The sequence below is a fragment of the Helicoverpa armigera genome, chromosome 9, assembly GCF_030705265.1.
Source record: "Helicoverpa armigera isolate CAAS_96S chromosome 9, ASM3070526v1, whole genome shotgun sequence".
Taxonomy (NCBI): Eukaryota; Metazoa; Arthropoda; class Insecta; order Lepidoptera; family Noctuidae; genus Helicoverpa; species Helicoverpa armigera.
The window spans coordinates 2,691,221-2,714,495 of record NC_087128.1 but is presented as its reverse complement, the minus strand read 5'-3'; the positions used below and the strand labels follow the sequence as shown (position 1 = coordinate 2,714,495).

The window sequence follows — 23,275 nt, the reverse complement described above, 5'->3', positions numbered from 1 at the left end:
TAAAAATAATTGTGTAATATAACAGAAAAAAAAAAGATTCTGATTAATTAAAAATCATTCCGCCATCAACCAAAACCCATGCAATGGTCATGCATTTTTAGTCGCAAAAATCGTTGCACTATCTTCAGTATCCACCTGTACAATTCGTAATATTGCGCAATTTATTTGTTCGTCTAGAGAGCACCTTTCAAGCACGTTGGGGCGGTTTATTTTATTTAATCTGTATTTGAATGGCACATAGACAATCTTTTCAGTATAGAATTCGCGGCAGCTCCTCTCCTCTACCGACCGACTACCGACGCCCGCCATTTGTGTTTGCTGTCAAAAAGCGATGTAATGTCGTGGAGTTGTGAATAAATTGCGATTATTGCGGCGTAATTACGTTGGATATTTTGTTTAGTTAAGTTTTATTGTTCTTCTACAAGATGTCGAATATATCGCTCGATAAAGAAACTTTTTATCGGCGCATGAAGAAGCTGTACGCAGCATGGAAGGTCGGTTACTCTCCGTCTACTGATGTCACTGTTTTAGTGGGCGCAATTTACAGTATTTGCATGTTTTACAGGCTGCTGCAGCTGATTCAAAGACCGATGATGCCCTGGGGAAAGTTGATTGCCTCGTTTCTTGCGTTGGAGTGGATGAAGATACGCTTTACAGCAAGTCAACAGCGCTACAGGTTTGCGCGAGTTTTGTAGCACTCCATGTGCTTTAATCGAAATTATTACGTGCCGAGTGGCTTCTGTGCCCTGTATTTACAGTTATTCGAATAGAAGTTATGTGGCAGTGTAATATTATTGCAGGAACTTTACCTAAACAACAGTATTTCAACAATAATAATTAGCTTAAACTTTTAGTTGGCATTCCGACAGTTAGCATCAGTTTTAAAATACTTACGGTACTTAAATGTACATATCTAAGGTGAACTTGATACATCTGATTGTATGACATTATAATAGCAATATTGATGTATTTTGCAAATTTTGTTTATAGTTATATAGGTTACCTACATGGTTCACTTGCTTTGTTCACAGTTATAATGTGATTTCAGTTCAGAAATCAATCCTTTTCTAGGCCTTTTGATACAGGCTCAATTTATGACAAAGAGTAGTGTTGATTTTTTCCATTAAAATAATTAGCATACTTTTGAAGGAAACTTTTTCATTTCATTATTGTATCTTCATTTGTCACATTGTGAGCCGACTTAAGTTTGTAAATGTTAATAATAACATCTTGGTAGTATGATGGCTACCAATATGGCTTTATTTGACTTTGTCCAGTTATACGGAAGCCTGATACTTTTTATTAGTATTCATTTTATGATGTATTACTTGTCTGAATTCACCACATTATTATCGTCAGATTTCTGGAAAGGGGTGATATCAAAATAACTGATTGCATCATTGAAGTATTTCTTGTGTAACAATTTAAGAATATTATTTTCTGATATAGCAACACATTATGGTGGCCCTACAGATACCAAATAGAAAAAATGTTGCCAAGTATAAGTTGGATTTGAACACAAATACCTTTTTGTTGTATGGGAGTCTCTAAGTATTTATCCATTATAACTGTCTAGCTATAGTTCATGACTATTCATGAGTTACAACTTTGCCCTTTGGTGGCAGAAAGAACCATTAAAAATCCCACTAGTGAAGTATACTCGGCTTGGTGGAGATTTTTTGAAACATGAGTAGGCACTAATCACCACCAGGTTTTTCTAATCTAAATTATTATAATCAGCTATCAATTCTAGAAGGTAGCTTACATACTTACCCTCACACACCCTACATGCTAGAGTAAAACTGTGCATTAAAATCTTCTTTTACTTTAGTAGTGTACTAGTGGGAATTTCTGTTTGTTTGAACATTTTTTACAAAGAAGCCTTTGCAGACTTAAAAATATGTATCATTTACAATTACAGTTAAGTAGTTGTTTTACAACTCTATTTAGAATCTTATTTGATTTTATTTGTTTTGGGGACATAATAGGAATTCTTTCTATCTACTTAAAATAAGTTCCCAAGAGATAATAATTCACTCTAGCTGATTCTTGGTGCTGGTGGTGGATATTACTTCATATTGCAACCTTCTTTTTGAGGTTAAAAAATCTACATTAAACTGGCATAGAACTTACAGATTCCCAAAAACCAGTAAAACTAGATACTTATCTTATATGTATTTGGTTAAATATGTTAGAATTTGCAGATTTAATTTAGTTGCAGGCTACATATACCCAGTGGCGTAGCGTGGGTATCTGCCGCCCGGGGCAGTTGTCGATTTTGCCGCCCTTTCCCGTGTTTTTTTTTTAACAAGTGTTACTGACCGTTTGTCATTTTTAGCCGACTTCAAAAAAAGGGATATTTTTTGTATCGACGTTAAAAATCATCAAATGACCCTTCCCGCTGTGGGTTAGCAGCGGTGAGGGAGTGACAGACTCTTACTGACTAAAAACCGTCGTGTTTCGTCGATGGCCTTTTATGTTCCAGAGCCGCGGTAACTCTTTCGAACAACCCGCAAACCCGGCAGAAGGGGGAGGTTCTCAAGTAGACTTTTCTTTTATATCTTTGTAACTTGAATTCTTGAAGGTTTTAAAGTTCAAAATGCGCGAGCGCAGCGAGCGCGAAATTTTTATCGAACTTAAACCAAATATTACGTAAAATTTAGCCCAAACGTACTTAACCTTTTGTTTGTTGACAGATGCAAAAATAAGGGCATACCTAACCTTTTTGAATACGCGAGCGAAGCGAGCGCGAAATTTTTATCGGACTTACCTAAACCAAAAATTACGTAAAATTTAGCCCAAACGTACTTAACATTTTGTTTATTGACAAATGCAAAAATATGGGCCATAATATAGTTTCTGAATACGCGAACGAAGTGAGCGCGAAATTTTTATCGGACTTAAACCCAATATTACTTACGTAAAATTTAGCCCAAACGTACTTAACTTTTTTGTTTGTTGACAAATGCAAAATCAAGCGCATACAGTTTCTGAATACGCGAGCGAAGCGAGCGCGAAATTTTAATATTTTTTTATTTAAGACTCAAAACCAAAATTACGTGTGTTTTAAGTACCTGACAATAATTAATTTTAAGTTTAAAAAGTTTCAACTTTCTTGTTTAATGTTTTGTTATTGTTAGACAGTTGTATGTAGTTGCGAACAATTTTTTTTCAATTGGGTAAATTTTGCCGCCCCCTAAAAGCTGCCGCCCGGGGAATTTGCCCCCCCTGCCCCCTCCACGCTACGCCACTGCATATACCTGATTACATACTATACTGAATAATGAACTAACCTATCAATGTCATGTTTATATTAACTTATATTTCTGCACCAGACATGGCTGTTTGGCTACGAGCTACCGGACACAATAACAGTTCTCACAGAAAACAGCATGTGTTTTCTTGCAAGCAAAAAGAAGATCGAATTTTTAAGACAAATAGAGAATGGGAAGGAAGAAACCGAATTGCCTCCAGTGAAATTACTTATTAGAGATAGGGTAAGTTTGGAATATTTTTAAGGGTGTTTACACATTATGCCCCAGATGTAGGACATTAGATAATACTTGTATAGTTATGGAAAACAAAAGACAAGCGGAGATGTCACAATGGCAAAAATCCTAAGAATGTAGCGTCGCCAAAATACAACGAGAAATGTTACGGGCGCTTATATTAGAGCGGATCTAATATCTACCTGGCTCTAGTACCTACCTGGCTTATGGCATCTTCGCTCATCTTTCCTTCCTCTGTCGGTATAGTTAACAGAAATCTAATTGGAACTAAGAGAGCGGCAACACAGAGTGAAGTAGCTGCACCTTCTTTGAAAAGTTCATAATGATTGAGTACGAGCTTACAAAAATTGCTTATTTAATTGAAAACATAAGCTTTTGCGCGCGTGCGTAAATGTGCTCACAAGTCACGTGTTATAACGAGAGTACTTGTTTGCCATTATGTTTATGTAACACACCCTTTATACAGTTGAAAATGGTGCCAGGGTTTTTCTGTAAAACTTTTACAATTGTGAAAGTTAGTAGGTTGTTGGTATTTTACTTCTACAACAGAGAGCTTTATATTTTTATACTTTTGTGCGTAAATTATGGGCTTGTATGATATGCACTTGCCATAGTTTTGTCTTTATTCTGGAAACATGATCATTAACAGGAAATTACTTAGCAAAACAATATTGTTCATATTACAAAATAAACCTAACATGACATGGTGTCTGATTAATCATGTCGAATTTATTTTCAGAATGATAAAGATAAAGAAAACTTCAACAAATTAGTACAAGAGATTAAAAATCCAAATCAGGAAAGACCCTCGGGGTTTTTGCTAAAGATAACTATCCCGGTGAATTCTGTGAAAGTTGGAAGGCTGTTATGAAAGGGGAAAAGTTTGAAAATGTAGATATAAGTTCATCAATCGCACATCTAATGGCTCCAAAAGAAGATTCCGAAATTATTACTGTTAAGAAAGCCTGTTTGGTCACAGTTGATGTATTCACAAAGTATTTGAAGGACCAGATTATGGAAATTATTGATTCAGACAAGGTGAGTTTTACAACACATATTTTGGTAAAAGCTTGTCCATGCCACCGAGGTCTGAAGTATTAAATCTATTGTTCTCTTTCAGAAAGTAAAACACTCAAAACTCGCCGAGGGAGTGGAAGCGGCGATATCAGACAAAAAATACGTCACAGGAGTGGACACAAGCCAAGTGGACATGTGCTACCCTCCCATCATACAATCTGGAGGAAACTACAGTCTCAAATTCAGCGCCGTTTCAGACAAAAATCACTTACATTTCGGCGCCATCGTTTGTTCTTTAGGCGCTAGATATAAATCATACTGCTCAAATATTGTTCGGACATTGCTTGTCAACCCCACAGATGAAATTCAAAGCAATTATAACTTCCTTTTGAATATAGAAGAGGAAGTTATGAAGAAACTGGTTTCTGGCGCCAAGCTTTCGGCAGTTTACGAAGCCGGTTTGGAGTTGGCGAAGAAAGAGAAGCCAGATTTAGTTGAGAATCTTACGAAATCTTTTGGGTAAGTTCAAAAAACAACTTTTAACCACTATAACTATCTTCAAAATTCCTATAGATACAAATTATAAATCGATTTATCTTGCAGGTTCGCAATGGGTATAGAATTCCGTGAAAGTTCAATAATCATAGGGCCCAAAACGTCAACTGTGGCTAAGAAAGGAATGGTCTTCAACATAAACATTGGTTTGGCCAACTTGACAAACAGTGCTGCCACAGAAAAGGAAGGCAAGGTAAGATTACAGAAGTCTAACTTTCATCATAATGTAGCTGACAATATTTGTATAGCATAGTTTGTCATTGCTACATTGACTTCTGTCTACTAGAAATGCATCTTATTCCTTCACCAATAAGACTTATTTTCGATGCTCAGCTTTTTTTACACCTTTTGCAGACTTACGCCTTATTCATCGGCGACACAGTATTAGTGAACGAGGAACAACCGGCGTCACTTCTCACGCAATCCAAAAAGAAGATCAAGAACGTCGGCATCTTCTTAAAAGATGACGACGAGGAAGAAGAAGAAGAGAAGGAAAACAAGACTGAAATACTCGGTGAGTTCTCTTAGAATTTGCTGAAGAAGATTGGACTTTATGCTAAGCGTGTAAGGTTGAGTATTGTCTGAATGAATGAATGGTCGCTTGTTAGACAAAGGAATTTGAACTTTATGTTAAAGGCTGAAAGTACATTCTTCTGTCTATGTATGTGATATGTGAGTGTGATCTAAGTTTTATGTGGCTTCTAAGTTTTATGAACGTTTTGTTTGGTATATGGTAACACTCAGGTGGAAAGTAAAGTGTGTCCTGTTTCAAAATTTAATATCACTAACTTCTAAAATGGTTTTAGTGACGTTCGCAAAGCATAAGTTAATGTTATTGATATAAAAATCAATTTACAGAAAATAAAGTTTACATGCATGTGACAAGCATAATATCTAATCATTTAATTTATAATTTAAGGATTTGAAAGTAACATAAAATGAAGAATGGCAGAATAGTATGTTGAATGATTTTTCCAATGATTTTCTACTTGTATAATATTTGTAAAAGCTTTCAGTAAATATAGATGCTAAACTAACTACAATATGATGAACTGGAATGTTTTATACTTACATATTTTTGTTTCGTTACATGCTATCGGAAATCTTTATAGAGAACGGAGGTGAGTTTCTACAGATTTTGACTACAAAACAAGTATTAACAAAAATAATGACTTCAGTATTTTTTCATATATTTCATTATAATTTCGCTTGGTACAGATTTGGCGAACGAATCTCGCGATAAACTATTATAATTACTTCTAAATAAAAATTACCTATATGCGCGAAATCTTTACCAAGCTCAAAGAGTCATGCTTCACAAAACTCAGAGAAACAAAGTACAATCAAACTTTGCCTCACAAAATAAGTCCCTAAAAACTCGATATTATTTCAGGTAGAGGTAAAAGAACAGCAGTTATCGAATCAAAACTTCGCACGGAGCATTCTTCTGAAGAAAAACGTAAGGAACATCAAAGGGAACTGGCTATCACCCTAAATGAAAAGGCTAAGGAGAGATTGGCGAAACAGTCGAGCGGGAAGGAAGGAGAAAAGTTGAGGAAAAGCACAGTTTCATATAAGAGTACCAGTCAGATGCCGAGGGAGAATGAAGTTAAAGAGCTCAAGTTATATGTTGGTGAGTTGTAGTAACGATCATCATCATTATCAGCCTTTTTATCGTCCCACTACTAGACACAGGCCTCCTCTCATACAGAGAAGGAACAACCGTTAATCACCACGCTTGCTCAATGTGGGTTTGCGGCGGATATCATAGTCCAGGTTTCTTCGAGATGTTTACTTTTGTTGTAACGATATATCGCGGTACACATAAAAAAGATATCCACACATGATATTTCTTAGCCTTACATACATCCACACATGATATTAGTTAAATTGTCTTTCAACGTATGGAGCCACATAGTAAAGTTATTTAAATACACCATCCAATTTCAGATCGTAAATACGAGACGGTAATCCTACCGATATTCGGTGTGCCGGTACCGTTCCACATATCAACGATAAAGAACATCTCGCAGTCAGTGGAGGGCGACTACACGTACCTCAGGATAAACTTCTTCCACCCCGGCGCCACTATGGGCAGGAATGAAGGGGGAAACTACTCACAACCGGATGCCACGTTCGTTAAAGAAGTGTAAGTATTTTCTTTCTGTTATTAGCAATAGCACTTTCCGAACCAATTTACGTACATATATCTAACTGAGTAAGGCGAAAATTCGATAATATCCAGTAAAACACTTTTAGAGAGCCTAAAAATGAACAAGGCGCGAGTATATTGCGTTATTTACCAATTACAATTTCATCTGCTTAGCCTTTTTCCAACTATGCTGCTTCCAGTTTAATCGGATACAGCTTAGAATCATTTTACATTGAGCGACTGCCTATCTGACCTCCACAACCCAGTTACCAGAGCTACCTAATACCTTTAATCATTACCAAAACGTTTTACCAACTACAATTTATTTTATCTTACAGTACATACAGAAGTACAAACACAAAGGAACCCGGCGAGATATCCCCTCCGTCCTCCAACCTCAACACTGGCTTCAGACTCATCAAGGAAGTACAGAAGAAGTTCAAAACAAGAGAAGCAGAAGAGAGAGAAAAGGAGGACTTGGTCAAACAAGATACCTTGGTTCTCTCACAGAGTAAAGGCAATCCCAAACTTAAAGACTTGTACATAAGACCTAATATCGTAACTAAGAGAATGAGCGGGTCTTTAGAAGCACACACGAACGGATTCAGATTCACGTCAGTAAGAGGAGATAAAGTGGACATTTTGTACAATAATATTAAGAACGCATTCTTCCAGCCTTGTGATGGAGAAATGATTATACTGTTACATTTCCATTTGAAGCATGCTATTATGTTTGGTAAGTATATTATGGCTTCAGAATCTTTTTCTTCATAAAATGTTTTCAACAGTTTGACCTGTATATGTATATTTATCTATGTTTTTGCGCGATTATCTCACGTTTGCGGGGTAACCGCATCAAATCGGTACAGCCAATGACTGAAGTCTTGGGTTAAAAAAAAAAAACTTTTTAAGTATGTTTTATATTATTATTGAAATTTCCAGGTAAAAAGAAGCACGTGGACGTGCAATTCTACACGGAAGTGGGTGAGATCACGACGGATTTAGGCAAGCATCAGCACATGCACGACAGAGACGACTTGGCTGCTGAACAGAGCGAGCGAGAGTTGAGGCACAAACTGAAAGTCGCTTTCAAGAGCTTCTGTGAACGAGTTGAGAACATGACCAAGCAGGAGGTCGAGTTTGATACGCCTTTCAGGTTAGTGTAATACAGTTTCTAGTAGTTTTGACTCGCATTATGAAATAATTGGTTTATTTTGCAACTGGGCTTGGATATTCCATAAACTTTGTTAAAATGTGTGATGTTGCTTGATACGATTGTCTACTAGCGTTGTAATCGATTTAATTTCGTAAACCGCTTATGTCGGTATCTTATCTTGAGATATGCAACCTAAACAAATATGATTATAAATGAATTTTAGCGCCGTGTCTAGTATGTACTTGTACAGTGTCGTTATCGTAAATAATAGATAAAAAATCTAGTCCTTCAAAACTTGTAAAGTTATTTGCATTGTTTATTACAAGACTTTTTGTCGCACTGTTAGATACAAGCCTGTTTTCACAAAAATAATACATAAGTATTGGTGTACAAGTGAGCTGAAGCCACACTTTCAAACTTAAGTTTTCCTATACTAACTGACTATATTTCACATTTCGCAGAGAACTAGGTTTCCCCGGTGCCCCATTCCGCAGCACAGTCCTCCTACAGCCCACCTCCGGAGCCCTCGTCAACCTCACAGAATGGCCGCCATTCGTCATTGCACTAGAAGACGTTGAGCTGGTCCACTTCGAGAGAGTACAGTTCCATCTCAAGAACTTCGATATGGTGTTTGTGTTTAAGGATTATGCGAAGAAGGTCGCCATGGTGAATGCTGTGCCTATGAACATGCTGGATCATGTTAAGGAGTGGCTCAAGTAAGTATATGTACAAAGAGATTGCTGTTTTTCATCGCGTATTTACAGAGTGTACATAGCCAAAACGCATCCATAGGAAACTGCTCGCTGATACTTTGTAATGCTGTTTTTTAATTTGTGATTTCAAAGTATACACGAATTTTGCGTACTGCTCGCGTATAGTTCGTAGCGTAGACGTGCACATGCATCTTTCCAATTTATACACGGTCAAATTTAACTATACAAAATTTATATTAGGTAAAGCATTAAATAAAAATGGCTTTGAATCTGAGTTTGTTTATTAAAAATGCTAATTAAACAGGCTTCTTTTTAATATCATTATTCGCCCCCAAAAATGTATGTTGCCTAAATTATTAAGTCAGCCACAATTAACGAGCATCTAAATAATACTATCTTAGCCACTAGTTATCTTCTAAGTAAACCACTCTAAATACAACTCAGCATGATGGTTATTTTTTAGCATCTTTTGTAGCAGGCATTCTAACAGTAAACTTCTAAATAAAACCGTTTAAAAATGACATCATAAAATATATTTTATTAGCTTCTAATTTTTTAACTCAGTACGTTTAAAATGTAAGCAAGCAACATGCAGCAAGCATGGCTTCTGTCACGGCTCCGGTGCTGCGGGGCTCCGGCGGTCCCATGCTAGCTTATCGTCGCAGATGGTTTTCACGCTCACCACCGCAGCTTCGGCTTGCTGCCAGCCTCAGCCGCGTCGGCGAGCGCTGAAACTACCTGCGCCTCAGCTCGCAGGCCGCCTCACCCCTCCGCGCCTACGCGGTTTTGAATTGCACTCTAGGGGTAGGGCAGACAAGACTACGTGGAGTCGGTTTTGCAGCGATTCGTTTTCGTCACTAACTTCAATTTTTAATACAATGTTTTTTTAATTGAACGAGCATTATTAATATTTAAATTAACATTAAATGCTAGGTCGTGTTTTAATCCAAATGGCGAGCATGCAACTGCTCGCGAATAGATTGGAATCGTAAAGTTTTTCGCGCCTATTCCAATGTATACACGATTAGTTTGCATGCGGACTAGCACTGTATATTATGGAACAAAGCAAGATACTTTGGCCACTACAAAATATATGCGAGTATTTGCGTACTACTGCTGTATACATCGGAAGACTTTGTATAAAAAGTGAATTCCAATCTATTCGCGACTAGTTTCACACGCTTGCGTACTAGCCATGTATAGACTGTAAATACGCTTTTTCATCATCATTAATCTTGATATTGTCCCCCTGTGGGACACGGGTGTGATTTCAGACTTTACACTCATCTTACACCTTTTTTATATTGACAGTATAATGTTTGGATTGGAGTAATTTTGGGCGTTTATTCCCTTTGACTTTCTTATGCAGTAGTCTTTTATTATTGCTTAACATTTGAGACTTAACGTAATATAACTTGAGTGGCAATATGTCCTATAAAGAGTTATTATGGCTCAAATATAAAATAACAACTGTTTGTCCCCAGTTCATGCGACATCCGTTACTCAGAAGGTATACAATCGTTGAACTGGACCAAAGTTATGAAGACTATCACGGACGACATTGAAGGCTTCTTCGACAACGGTGGCTGGTCCTTCTTGGATCCTGAGTCCGACGTGGAGAACGCTGAAAACGTAAGTACCTTATATGCGAAGTTGTATGACAATCGTTGATCACTCGTAAACTTCTTGTAACTGTAGTAAATATCTAAGAGCGAGATTGACCGAAAGTGCGGCACTGTGACGCACACACATAGTCCTCTAGTCTAAACGCTCTAGAAATTGCAACCTTCATGCGTGAAGACATGATAGCAATGAACCTGCATTGACACATTTGTTGTTCCCAAACAATCTTGATATGCTATAAAGCAGTTTACTTGTGCATACAGCAATCACCTGTGCATCATTGAGTCTGTTAATGTTCTTTAAAAAATCTGGCGACATTGATAATATAATCTATTTTCAAGAAAACCGTGTTTTTAACTTTGGCTATATTATTTTTTTCAGGATGAATCGTCAGAGGAAGAAGATGACGCGTACGAGCCGACGGACGCGGAAACTGAAGAGGATTCAGACGACGGCTCTGAGTACGACTCCGAAGCGTCTGACGAGTCTGACGCGTCGGGTGATAGTGATGGTAAGCTTTACGATGTATTTTTCGGTGGGAAGATTATCGACCGAAGTTAGATGTCGCTGGACCAATATATGGTGTCATTAGTGGATTAACGTAGATGGGTAAAAACGAATCATATCTTCCAAAAGTATAGATACTATATTTAGAAGTTTTAATGACGCCTGTAATAACTTACGCTTTCCCTGACAACGCCTTTGAACAAGTTCTTAATCTCCTCAATCACAGGTGAAGAAGACGAAGAATCCGGTAAAGACTGGTCAGATCTGGAACGCGAGGCTGCTGAAGAGGACAAGAAGGAGCGCATCTACGACCGCGGGGAGACAGACTTCGACCGCAAGCGCAAGGGCGGCCGCGGACGCTTCGAGGACGAGGGACACGGCAAGAAGGGCAAACATGACAAGAGTTCGTCCAATCACAAGAGCTCCTCCAATCATAAAAGCTCCAGTTCTAACCATAAGAGTTCAAATCATAAGAGTCCGTCGAAACATAGTAGCAGCAGGTTGGTTGGCATTTATTTGTAGTATTGAGTGATTCTTTTTTGGGAAGTTACTCCCGTCAGTGGACAAAATATTGTCTGTGTTTCTCTGAGATAGTCTAACTTCCCAATTATGTAGGATTCTTTCAAATTCGTTCTGGATTCTAGAGCCTGTTAGTACAAATAAAAAATATTTCCCTTTTATTGATGACTACAGACAATAGAAGCGACCATACTTTTATAATGTCTAAAATGTGTGGCATTTTACAAAAATACTATTTTGCTATGAAAACTGTTTTTTTTCTAAACTTTTACTTACTTTTTCCTCAATTTCTTATTCCTTTCGACCTCTCCAGCCCATCAAAGAACCGCGACAAGCACCACAAGTCGTCGCACCACTCGAGCGAGCGCAAGAGCGACAGCAAGTCGCACAACAAGTCCGCCGACAAGAAGCACTCAAACGACTCGCGCTCGCACAAGCGATCACGAGACGACTCACGGGACGGTGACCGTCACTCTAAGAGATCTAAGTGAGTACTGTGCTCTTTAGTAAATGAACACTGTAAGGCCTCTTGCTCACGCAGGATTTACTGCCATAGGACTCTATAGTAAATTCACAGTATACCTTTGTCTGGGTCACTATAAAAAACGTACTGTAAACACGAGTGTTGGTCACAGAAGAGAACACTGAGGTGGTGGTTGACTACAACTGCTTTGGGTTGGTACAACGCTCTTGGGTTTATGCTACATGCGTATATTGAAAATATTGATTTCAGACCTCTTATTCTTTATACTTTTGAAAACATGTATGTTATGGAGTAGCATGTTACATGTTGTTTTTTATGTATTAGGTATGTTATCTACATTCGAGAGTCAGGACTAATGCTAGTTTGTTTTTGTTTCAGGAAATAAGCTGGCGACAAGCAATGAATCGTTTAGGAGCAATCACGGGTTTCAGTTGCCGCTCTCGGCTCGTTACATTTAATTAAACTGTGTTGTCACACCCAATGTCCGTCTGCGCGTTGTTCAAATCAGGTCTGAATGTTTTGTATGTATGTAGTTTATTTCTGATTCCAATGAAACTGTAATTTAAATTCGCGAAGAAATAAAATGTAAGGATTTATTATTTACTGATTTCATTTATTTCCAATTCCTGGACTAATTCATAATCAACTGATCCTATTTAATTACAATGATACTGTCAAACAGGAACAAAAATATACATCAATTACTATTGTAGTAATTTCGAGACTATTTTAGTTTTGAACATAATTTAAATAACAAGCAAACGGCACACTAAATAAGCTGGCACCTGCCAAGTTACTTAGCACTGTAACTTTAACAAAATCTCTGAGGTTAGACTGTTATCACTAACTTACAAACATCTAAGTGAATCACATAATTACAATGTACATTATTTACATAAGTACTACATCTACTTCCATGTAGATTATACAATTAGCACGGAACTCTGATCGGCAACAAGCGTGACTATCGCACCAATAAAACACCGGTTCATTTATATGTAACTTACGTCCTGTAAGTTTCATACAACATGCGAGCTATCGATACGTCGACGATTCGATACGACGCAACTAACAAACAAATGTGCGATCGTACGACTCTTGCCGACTGGTTATATTGCCGAATTGACATTAATAAATTACTTAACTATAGGTAACAAGAATGCGATTTAGTGCTTTATCGACAAGTCCGTGCGATTATACGATGCGTCCGGTTATCGATCAGTAGTTCCACTTCTAGTCGATGTCAGACTCCTGTGCCGCGACCACCGGCCGACGAGGCAGCACTGATATTCTGGAGTCAGGAATCTTGACATCTTGCACCTTCGGCGTCTCCTGATCCTGTGTGTCACTCTTATACCAACTCTTCTTATTGACTAGCATCAACAACATTAATGCTGGCAAGTGTATTAGAGAAAATCTAAATAGTTTCCTCGAACTGTTGCTGTCTGATTTCTGATGAAATTGCCATGCTGAAAACAAAATGGAAGATAAGTACAATTTACATAACACAAAGTTGATATATTTTGTTTATATACGATTATACTGGATTTATCTTAGCCTTACCTAAGTACATAAAATAAATATTTAACGGTAAGGATTCTAGCGCGAACCACATGTTGGTAACTTCGAAGTAAGATGAGGCAAGGCACGCTCCGACGATTACTCCCGTATGCCTGAGGGCTACCCTTCGGCACAGACCTGCAAAATGTAGCACAATATTAATACTGTAATAAGTAACATAGACGAACACAAAACACTCGAAGAACCTTAATACAACGCCATAGGGTTCAAATTAAATCTATACTAATATTAGAAAACTGAAGAGTTTGTTTAAACGAGCAATTTTTTATCCGGGTTCGTGCAGAGGTTCCCACGTGTTACAGGTGAAACCGCTAACAGAAGCTAGTAATTTTCTATTTTCAACTTACCGGGATCAGTAACGGCCATCATCCGATAACCAGCCCTGGAGTAGTCAGGCCTCAGGTTCCAGGACAAAGCGTTGAAGTGCGGGAACTGCCACGAGTATAATATGACGCTGAGCACGATCGCGCCCGGGTCTAGGGCACCCGTGCACCCCGCCCAACCCATGAGGGGAGGTATTGCTCCAACTGTGGATTGTGTGTAGAATTTAGATATAAGTGGGACTAGTTTGGGCAGTGAGAGAGAGCATATTTATCATTTTTAAAATGCGTTTGAGTTTGGTTGTGAATCAGTGTTGCCATTGGTTAAAAATGTTATCGACATTATGCTTAGAAATTGAATCTATTTTGATTTTATTGTCACTAACTGAACAACTATGGGGTTTACACCAAATTTATACCAAGACTTTTTTCTTTCTCTTTCTTTCGTTCTCTTATTCTTTATTGCACACTTAACAATACATATAAAAAGAATAAAGACAGTTTTTTCTGCAAATTCTTACCTACAGACCCCAGCCAGGTATTATAAATAGACATCCTCTTCATGGGCGTATAGACGGATGTGTAAAGTACTAGGTTTGCAGCACCGAGGGCCGCTGTCAGAGGGTTCACGCCGAAGTAAAGCAAGCTCAGGCCTGTGGACCCTGTTAGGGCTGCGAAACCTATTGCGTGGACGGGCCTGGGGAAAGAAATGCACAATTAGACATAGGTACATAGTCAGTAGTATGGGTATTAAAATCTTAGTAAGTACATGGGTATTGAAATCCATCACCATCAGTTTTGATAAAGGTTAAAACCAAAATATGTGCCAGTCATCTATCAAAAATCTAAATTTTTGTAATGACTGTTTATCTAGAGACAGAACAAAATATTGTTTACATAAGTTAACTTAGGTTTAGTAAAGCGATAAGTTTTTGACAATTTAATTACTCCAAAGCCAAAAGGTCAGTTTAGAATTTCGAAATGATCACAAAAGTACCTACTTTTGAACTTGGATATGATAAGATTACATAATAAGAAGTTTACAAAATAATAATGATTGTGTCTTAGAAGCTATTTGAGTGCTAAAATTTTCCAAGCAAGTTCTGATTACACAAATCAAAACAAAGTGATAACTTAAAAAAATAAAGCAAAAAAACAGGTGTGCGTTCGCGCAGCGGAATGTTGTTGAATTTAAAGATTTTAATTATGCAGATAATTAGTGTAAGACGTCCTATAATTGTGTATGGTAAATAAAAATTTGTGTATGCAGCCATTGTGGAGAAATTCACCAAAAACAGATTCCGCTGGGCGAACGTTGGCGAACGTTGTCCTGGCGGAACTTTTTTTAATCCATAGACTTTAGAAGAAAAGAGATGTGTCCGAAAATTAGTGTGTATTTGTGTATAATTGATTATGTATGAATGAAATCAGTGCATGCATAAACTTTGGAGAAATTCAAGTTTCCGCTACGCGAACGTTTGGCCATTAGCTAGTTTTCATATAAAGCGCTTACATAGAGAGCTGTAGATTTTTACATACGTTGTTTTGAATTTGTTTATATTTGTTTAAAAAACAGATTTAGAAAAAGTCGTCGGGTTTAAAAGATAAAAATATAAACGTAAAATACACTTATTAGGTCTTAGTTCTTAAAGTATGCAGTTTGGGGTCTAGATTTTCACGTTTACACAAACCTTGTAAGTGTCTCCAACATTTTGCCAAGTATCAATGATATTCCGTTAGTAATTAAAAAGTTATAGGATATTTTACCATGAACAGATCACTGTTTACAAAGCAGTCGAATATCACGACGTTCTAAAGTAATTGCATGGTAAAATGTATGCCAATAATTAGTTTAATCATTCAACTATTCACTTGCAAAATTTCATGTCATTAAATTCAGTAATTAAAGAAAAACAATTATAATACTGACGGAGCATCGAAACCCTACATAATCCGACCAAGTTCGGATAGGTACAAAAAAGCGGCCGTGCCATATGTCTCAGCAACGTTCTTAACTTGGAAGGTTAGTATTTATTAATATGGAACAGTTGCGTACACAAGCGTTAGGAAAAAATAAATCAATTGTATGTCTTGATTGATAAATATTTTTTTTAATAATAATGCCACTATGTACGATAAAAATAAATCTTCAATTAACAAGTACTTCTCTATTTAAATATAAGTGTACAAAAATATTTTTATTATTATTACTTACATAAATTACTTAACTACGTGATTAAAAATAACGTTAATAAACGTTACGTATTTTAACTAAAATGTCGTAGATAGAGGCGTTATTATTAAAAAATATTTTCATTCAAGAAATGCAATTGTTTTATTTTTTCCTAACGCTTGTGTACGCAACTGTACCATATTAATAAATATACTAACCTTCCAAGTTAAGAACGTTGCTGATGTACCTATCCGAATCCGAACTTGGTCGGATTTGTGCTTTCAGTCCGTCAGTATATAATTGTCTTTCTTTAATTACTGAATTTAATGACATGAAATTTTGCAAGTGAATAGTTGAATGATTAAACTAATTATTGGCATACATTTTACCATGCAATTACTTTAGAACAGTGGTTCTTAACCGGTGGTCCGCGGACCACTGGTGGTCCCTGGAGGCATTCCAAGTGGTCCGCGAAGCTTAGCTTCGCGACGTTGCTATACGTTATCTAACTTAATTTTTATCGACTTATAATTGCGAGCGGGGGTTTTCGCATGGACATATATCGGGTGCGTCGTACCTAGCCATTCATGAAAGCCCCCCATTCATGAAAATGTATGTTTGGGCTACATTTTACGTAATTTTGGTTTTGAGTCTTAAAAAATAATTAAAATTTCGCGCTCGCTCCGCTCGCGTATTCAGAAACTGTATGCCCTTATTTTTGCATTTGTCAACAAAAAAAAAGTTAAGTACGTTTGGGCTCAATTTTACGTAATATTTGGTTGAAGTCCGATAAAATTTTCGCGCTCGCTTCGCTCGCCTATTCAGAAACTGTATGCCCTTATTTTGGCATTTGTCAACAAACAAAAAGTTAGGTACGTTTGGGCTAAATTTTACGTAATATTTGGTTTAAGTCCGATATAATTTCGCGCTCGCTTCGCTCGCGTATTCAGAAACTATACTATGGCTCTTCTTTTTGCATTTGGCAACAAACAAAACGTTAAGTACGTTTGGGCTACATTTTACGTATTTTTTGGTTTAAGTCCGATACAAATTTCGCGCTCGCTTCGCTCGCGTATTCAGAAACTATGTGCCCTTATTTTTGAATTTGTTAACAAACAAAAAGTTAAGTACATTTGGGCTACATTTTACGTAATATTTGGTTTAAGTCCGATAAAATTTTCGCGCTCGCTTCGCTCGCGCATTAGGAAACTACTTGGGCAAGTTTTTTTAAGTAGAACTGACCCAAAAATTCAGATTTTTTTTTTGGTCAATAATAAAGAAATGAGTACCAATTTAGGTAAACCGATGAGGTGGTCCCCGGCAAGACAACTTTGGTCAAAGTGGTCCCTCATGTCAAAAAGGTTAAGAACCACTGCTTTAGAACGTCGTGATATTCGACTGCTTTGTAAACAGTGATCTGTTCATGGTAAAATATCCTATAACTTTTTAATTACTAACGGAATATCATTGATACTTGGCAACATGTTGGAGACACTTACAAGGTTTGTGTAAACGTGAAAATCTAGACCCCAAACTGCATACTTTAAGAACTAAGACCGAATAAGTGTATTTTACGTTTATATTTTTATCTTTTAAACCCGACGACTTTTTCTAAATCTGTTTTTTAAACATATATAAACAAATTCAAAACAACGTATGTAAAAATCTACAGCTCTCTATGTAAGCGCTTTATATGAAAACTAGCTAATGGCCAAACGTTCGCGTAGCGGAAACTTGAATTTCTCCAAAGTTTATGCATGCACTGATTTCATTCATACATAATCAATTATACACAAATACACACTAATTTTCGGACACATCTCTTTTCTTCTAAAGTCTATGGATTAAAAAAAGTTCCGCCAGGACAACGTTCGCCAACGTTCGCCCAGCGGAATCTGTTTTTGGTGAATTTCTCCACAATGGCTGCATACACAAATTTTTATTTACCATACACAATTATAGGACGTCTTACACTAATTATCTGCATAATTAAAATCTTTAAATTCAACAACATTCCGCTGCGCGAACGCACACAAAAAACAGGCACTTTCTGATCATGGAGCGTAATTTTAAGGACTTAATGTAAGGATGTTTCAAAAGGTTTTAGTGACTAGAACATATAGCTAATGTCTAAAGTAGCCAAGCAGAAATAAAATTTTATTCTGAATTGGTAAAATCTTTGTCCTTAAACCAAGCTTTTTATAAGCGTACTTTTTGCAGATATAGTAAAAAATAAATAAAATTACAAGAAAAGCTTACTCTAACGATCCTTTAACCAAAACTCGATTCTTCGTCCTAGCCATTTGCGCGTCGAATGGTACCTCATGGTACTGGTTGATAGAGTTCGCTGCAGCCGACGTGAGTCCCGTTCCGATCGCGCATAACGCGAACGTCGTCAAGTCGAACGGCGCGGGCGCAAGCGCGTACCCGGCCATTGAGGACATCACTACTAGGGCTGTGGAGGAAAAGGATTTTTGTTTGAACTTGTACATGTTTTCAAATTATGTAAAATGTAAATAGGTGCAATTTCTGTTTGCCTGTAAACCTTTTACTGTAAAGCGACCAATCCAATTTAAATGAAATTTTATGGGATGGTGGGGGATCCTATAGACGCCTATACCTACCTACATAGATTACTTTCTATCGAGATCGGGGTGATAAAGTAAGGGAAATAACTCTTTATATATTCGGCAAATACGCCGCATTTGTTCAAACTAGAAATCATAAATGTCATAAGTTCATTGTGTAAATACGTACCTATATGTTACCAATATCTAGGATGTCAAGACAATTTAGATTGCTGTAACGCCTGTCTTATACAGAAACAATAACATGCTCTCTTGTTGCAATAACAATGCGTCATGTTTAGTAAAACTAGTAGTCAATAGTGGTTAGGTTTAGTGTTAGTGATAGGTACAAAACTATGCGATAATTTTACTCTGCCGTAGATTATCGTATGTATATTCAATAAAGACTTCTGTTTGAGAAGAAGGAAATGTTTAAAGCTATTTAAATATATAGTGGAAGGCCAGGAAGGAAAATCTAGACTATGTAGGTATTATTAGGTATAAGGCAGAAGAGCTTGTTTGTTTGCTTGAACGGGTCTGATTTGAAAGTATTATATAATTAGCTATTTATCACTAAACAATAACATTAGAACGTAATTAAATGGCAATTAAAATTAAGTAAATAGGGAAACGGGGTTTCCCAATCCGAGATTCTGATTTAATTACTCTTTTCCCGGATTCTATTATAATTAAGATACAAATACATGTTATAAACGTGGCACATTTTATCAAGACCCCTCGTGTTACAAACGACATAAACAGCTTTCTCTGTTTACTTAAATTATCTTTCAAACGATTACAAAGGCATCGATTATCCCTCAAATGATAAGCGTTGAGGAATGTGCGCTGTTACTATAAATTGTTGATATCTAATACTTCAACATGTAATATGGGCCGGGCGTTTGTTTTAGAACCGATTGGATGGTGTGAATGTTGATAATTTTCAATGAGTATAAAATTCAATGATTGAGCGAATTGATTATCTTAAATCTAGACACGGTTTTGGAATCTTCATTGCGATGAATGGGCGATCTGTATAGAACTTATGCTAATAGTTATAATATTAATTACTATCCCAGATGGTAGACAAGTAGACTGAAAATATTAATTTCAGTATACTTTTAAAAAAGATATGTATTTTTTTATTACTCTCTGGTTAAACTGGTATCTAGTCCGCGTCTTAAGATATCGTATTATGATGTTTATGTCACGCTTATTCATTATTGGATTTAGTATTCGAGGTATCATATCAAATTAATCAGTGGTGGTGATTATTTTGATGGCCATTGATAGCGTAACGACTGCTTTACTTATGGGTGCAAAGAGACTAGAGGGAACTCATAAAGGTGTGAACCAAGAAAAAATATTCAATTTCCTGTAGAAAAACTGTAAAGCGATAAAGTAGAAATACTTACAACTTAACCGAAACTTAGACAGCATCATACAATAATTGCCCATCTGATTCTTTCTGTCGTGTGACGGCGTCTCCTTCCACATTCTGTTGTCCTGCGGCACATTTTTGCTTTTCACCGTGGCCGTCGTTTGTGTCGTCAATGGCAGTTTGCTGTTCCAACATTGTGACGTCGATATCCTTGCCAGTTGCTGCAGAAGAATGCCGTTCTGAAAGCGAATGAATCACTGTTTAAATGACGAAGTGTTTGTAAACGAAAGTATGTGTAAACAGTTTGCAACGCCCTGTAAATTGCTCTATGCACTAACACCGTCTTATCAACTTCATCCAACGGAGTAATTTCATGCTAGGTTGTTTTGAATCTACGTAGGTGCCTATGTTAGATAACAGACGACAGTTTTCTTAGATGTACATTTTAGTAAATAAAGACTACGAAGGACGTATATTAGGCTCATATTCATATAATGAAGACGATTTAGCCGCGTTAAAGCCCCACTAATTGGTTTGCTCGTCCAAGCGGCTATAGCTAGACGTAGGTCGCCGCATGACCTTAACTAATTTGTTCGTAGTACAAAGATCGCTTAGTCATTTTAATGCAAGCCATTGTCCGTCCAAAATTATGTCGCTATCGGCAGTGGGTAGTCAGGTACACGCTAGGCTTACTGTTTTTGGTTCTAATTATCTCAATAGGTACTCCTTGTACGAATATAGATAAAGTCACGTTTTCAAAAGCAGACTAAGATAATTAAATCAAAATACTACTGAAAAAAAAAACTCAAAAATCGCAACAGTTTTTTGATAACCGTTTGAATGGTTTTATTATTTTAACCTTTGCAAGCTATCACGCGTGACTTTTTTGAAATTTTCAATAACAAATTTTGAGATTACCTATCAGCTTCAAACTGGTAACATGTGTAGCATTTTATTTTTTGAGTAGGTAATGACGTAATATGATATTGTGTTACCTAGTTTTCGTAAAATAATAATGTTTGTCGCATTTGTACTTGTTCTTAATGGGATTAAGAGAGAAACTATTTGTATTTAATATTTTGAATATAAGTAGATTAGTCAGCATTTTCATAAAACTGAATACGCAAGGACATGGTAAATATAGGTAATCTTTTGTTTTTTTTTTTTAAATTTAATTTTGATAAGAAGCAAACCTTTATCAGGCAGGTATTGTTTTAATGTCTGTGCAAAGAAACCTTTTTCCAAGCCTCTTGGTACTTAGTTCTTAATGTGCATTTTTTTTATGGGAGGAAGACAAGGTCAAGACTAGATTAAAAGTATTTTGAACGCAATATGAAGTATGTACTCCATATTTATTTATGTGCTAGCTTTTTTCTGTCATCACATATGCAATGAAAATTATCCTTACTTCGTTACTAATATTTTACAGACAGAAAGTAGTTCACTTGGGATTGGGACATGGTTAGAACTGCAGGGAAGAACTATGGTTTGTCTATGTCTAAAGCAGATGCTCATAAGGCAAGTAAAAATGCTATTTTGACAGACTTATGTAAAAATCCCAGAACATTTAAATAGCATTTTATATAACTTTATCCTGTTAACAATGATTAGATGTTTATATTTCCTTATAAGTATAGTTTAGTAAAAATTAAGTTTTTTTGATACATGGTCTTTGGTAAGCCTGTAACATTTTTGCAACATGAACATGCTTATGTTTAGAGTAAATAAATATGATAACAATATTAGTAAATGGAAGTTCAGTGAAGCCGATTATTCTGCTGAAAGTCGGAGCTTTTCGTCACACATAAGAGATTTTCTTTGAGCGCTTGTATTGTTAATAAAAAATAGAAAAACTTTTATCGCAGTATCAATGGTAGAACGTAATAATCTGGCACGTAAAAGATAACAATGCTTAGCTAATATTTTCTAAAGTGTTAACTTGAGTAAAATTTTCAAAAATCGGTCTTACCCCTGAAATGCCGACAGTGCCATGTTTCAGGCAGATTGTGCAGTGCATCACTTTTTTATAGAACATCCTGTCGTTATGCGCCTTATATCAACATTCTGAAATTACAGAAATATAAATATAACCAATGTTAATATTTGTTCTTGGTATTAATTATATTTATGGCACGCGTATATGTGTGACTACAGTTACTCACGAGTCAAGAATCGGCACTAAACTAAAGTAATTCAAACATTGGAGTTAAATAACATACAGCTCTAAAAGGCTTATTTCCAAAGGAGATAGAAGTTATTTTCTTGAAGCACGGGTAACGAATGATGAAGAGACTACTTACGTATTTACTAAATTGTAATCTAGTTTTATAAATATTCTAAAAAACCACCCTTATTATCACTTTGAAAAATAATTATGATAAAAATGATAATATGAAAACATTTCAGAGGTTATCGAGTTAAATTCGACATATGACATAAGTGACGTAACTCGTGGTAGACTAGATGGTCATTGCCAGCTTATCCATTTTTCAATTATTATTTTGAATAGGTAATTTTTGTCTAGTTTTCAACCGATGTGAGTTTTGGTTTCGTTTGATGCGTTAAATAAATTATTAATTAATCATAATTTCATATTTATAACCTTGAGTATCTGGTGCATCTACCACAGTTTACTCGAATAAAATTTTCAAAGCAAATAATGACCCAAACAAACATAAAAGCCACCACGTTTTATTTGGGGTTTAAGCTTCGCCTATTAGGCAAATAATTGTACAAACCTCTACATAAATTCAGTATATTCTCTTACCTCATACTTTCGTATTTTGAAGTATGTACAATTCATCGGCCAGTAGGTTTCTTTGAAATACCTACTATTTGCGATTTGTTTGTTAGTAGTTAGGACTCTGCTCTCGACACCGAGTTGTATTCATACCAATTCAATTTTAATTTGTGGTGAGTAATTCGCAATCTAAGTACTTTTTAAGTACACTACAAGTTCAATAGTTTTGTCGTCCGTCTCAAAAATACAAGTATGCGTTATTACAATTTGTTGCATGT

The 23,275-nt window shown here is 36.4% G+C and overlaps 2 protein-coding genes across 3 annotated transcripts; one reads left to right on the top strand and one right to left on the bottom strand.

Annotated features, from left to right (window-relative positions):
- Positions 1 to 275: 275 nt before the first annotated feature.
- Positions 276 to 12,834, top strand: LOC110378722 (FACT complex subunit spt16). Its single transcript, XM_021338102.3, is given in 18 exon segments — positions 276 to 494; positions 566 to 676; positions 3,336 to 3,497; positions 4,249 to 4,297; positions 4,300 to 4,547; positions 4,630 to 5,045; positions 5,130 to 5,274; positions 5,436 to 5,595; positions 6,475 to 6,714; positions 7,032 to 7,230; positions 7,572 to 7,969; positions 8,176 to 8,389; positions 8,851 to 9,105; positions 10,587 to 10,734; positions 11,107 to 11,236; positions 11,459 to 11,732; positions 12,065 to 12,238; positions 12,614 to 12,834. Coding segments are annotated over 18 exon segments (3,399 nt in total). The 5' UTR covers positions 276 to 425; the 3' UTR covers positions 12,621 to 12,834.
- LOC110378724 (protoheme IX farnesyltransferase, mitochondrial) lies at positions 12,828 to 22,721 on the bottom strand. Of its 2 annotated transcripts, none has more exons than XM_021338103.3 (8): positions 22,558 to 22,721; positions 22,227 to 22,321; positions 20,292 to 20,496; positions 18,569 to 18,764; positions 14,658 to 14,833; positions 14,164 to 14,343; positions 13,799 to 13,933; positions 12,828 to 13,704 (listed from the first exon to the last, which is right to left on the bottom strand). In XM_021338103.3, exons 2-8 carry the CDS (start codon positions 22,290 to 22,292, stop codon positions 13,469 to 13,471), a joined length of 1,194 nt encoding a protein of 397 aa, XP_021193778.2. In that variant the 5' UTR covers positions 22,293 to 22,321; positions 22,558 to 22,721; the 3' UTR covers positions 12,828 to 13,468. The 2 variants fall into 2 exon arrangements, with proteins under 2 accessions (XP_021193778.2, XP_021193779.2); XM_021338104.3 differs by lacking the exon at positions 22,558 to 22,721 and adding an exon at positions 22,420 to 22,550.
- Positions 22,722 to 23,275: the final 554 nt, after the last annotated feature.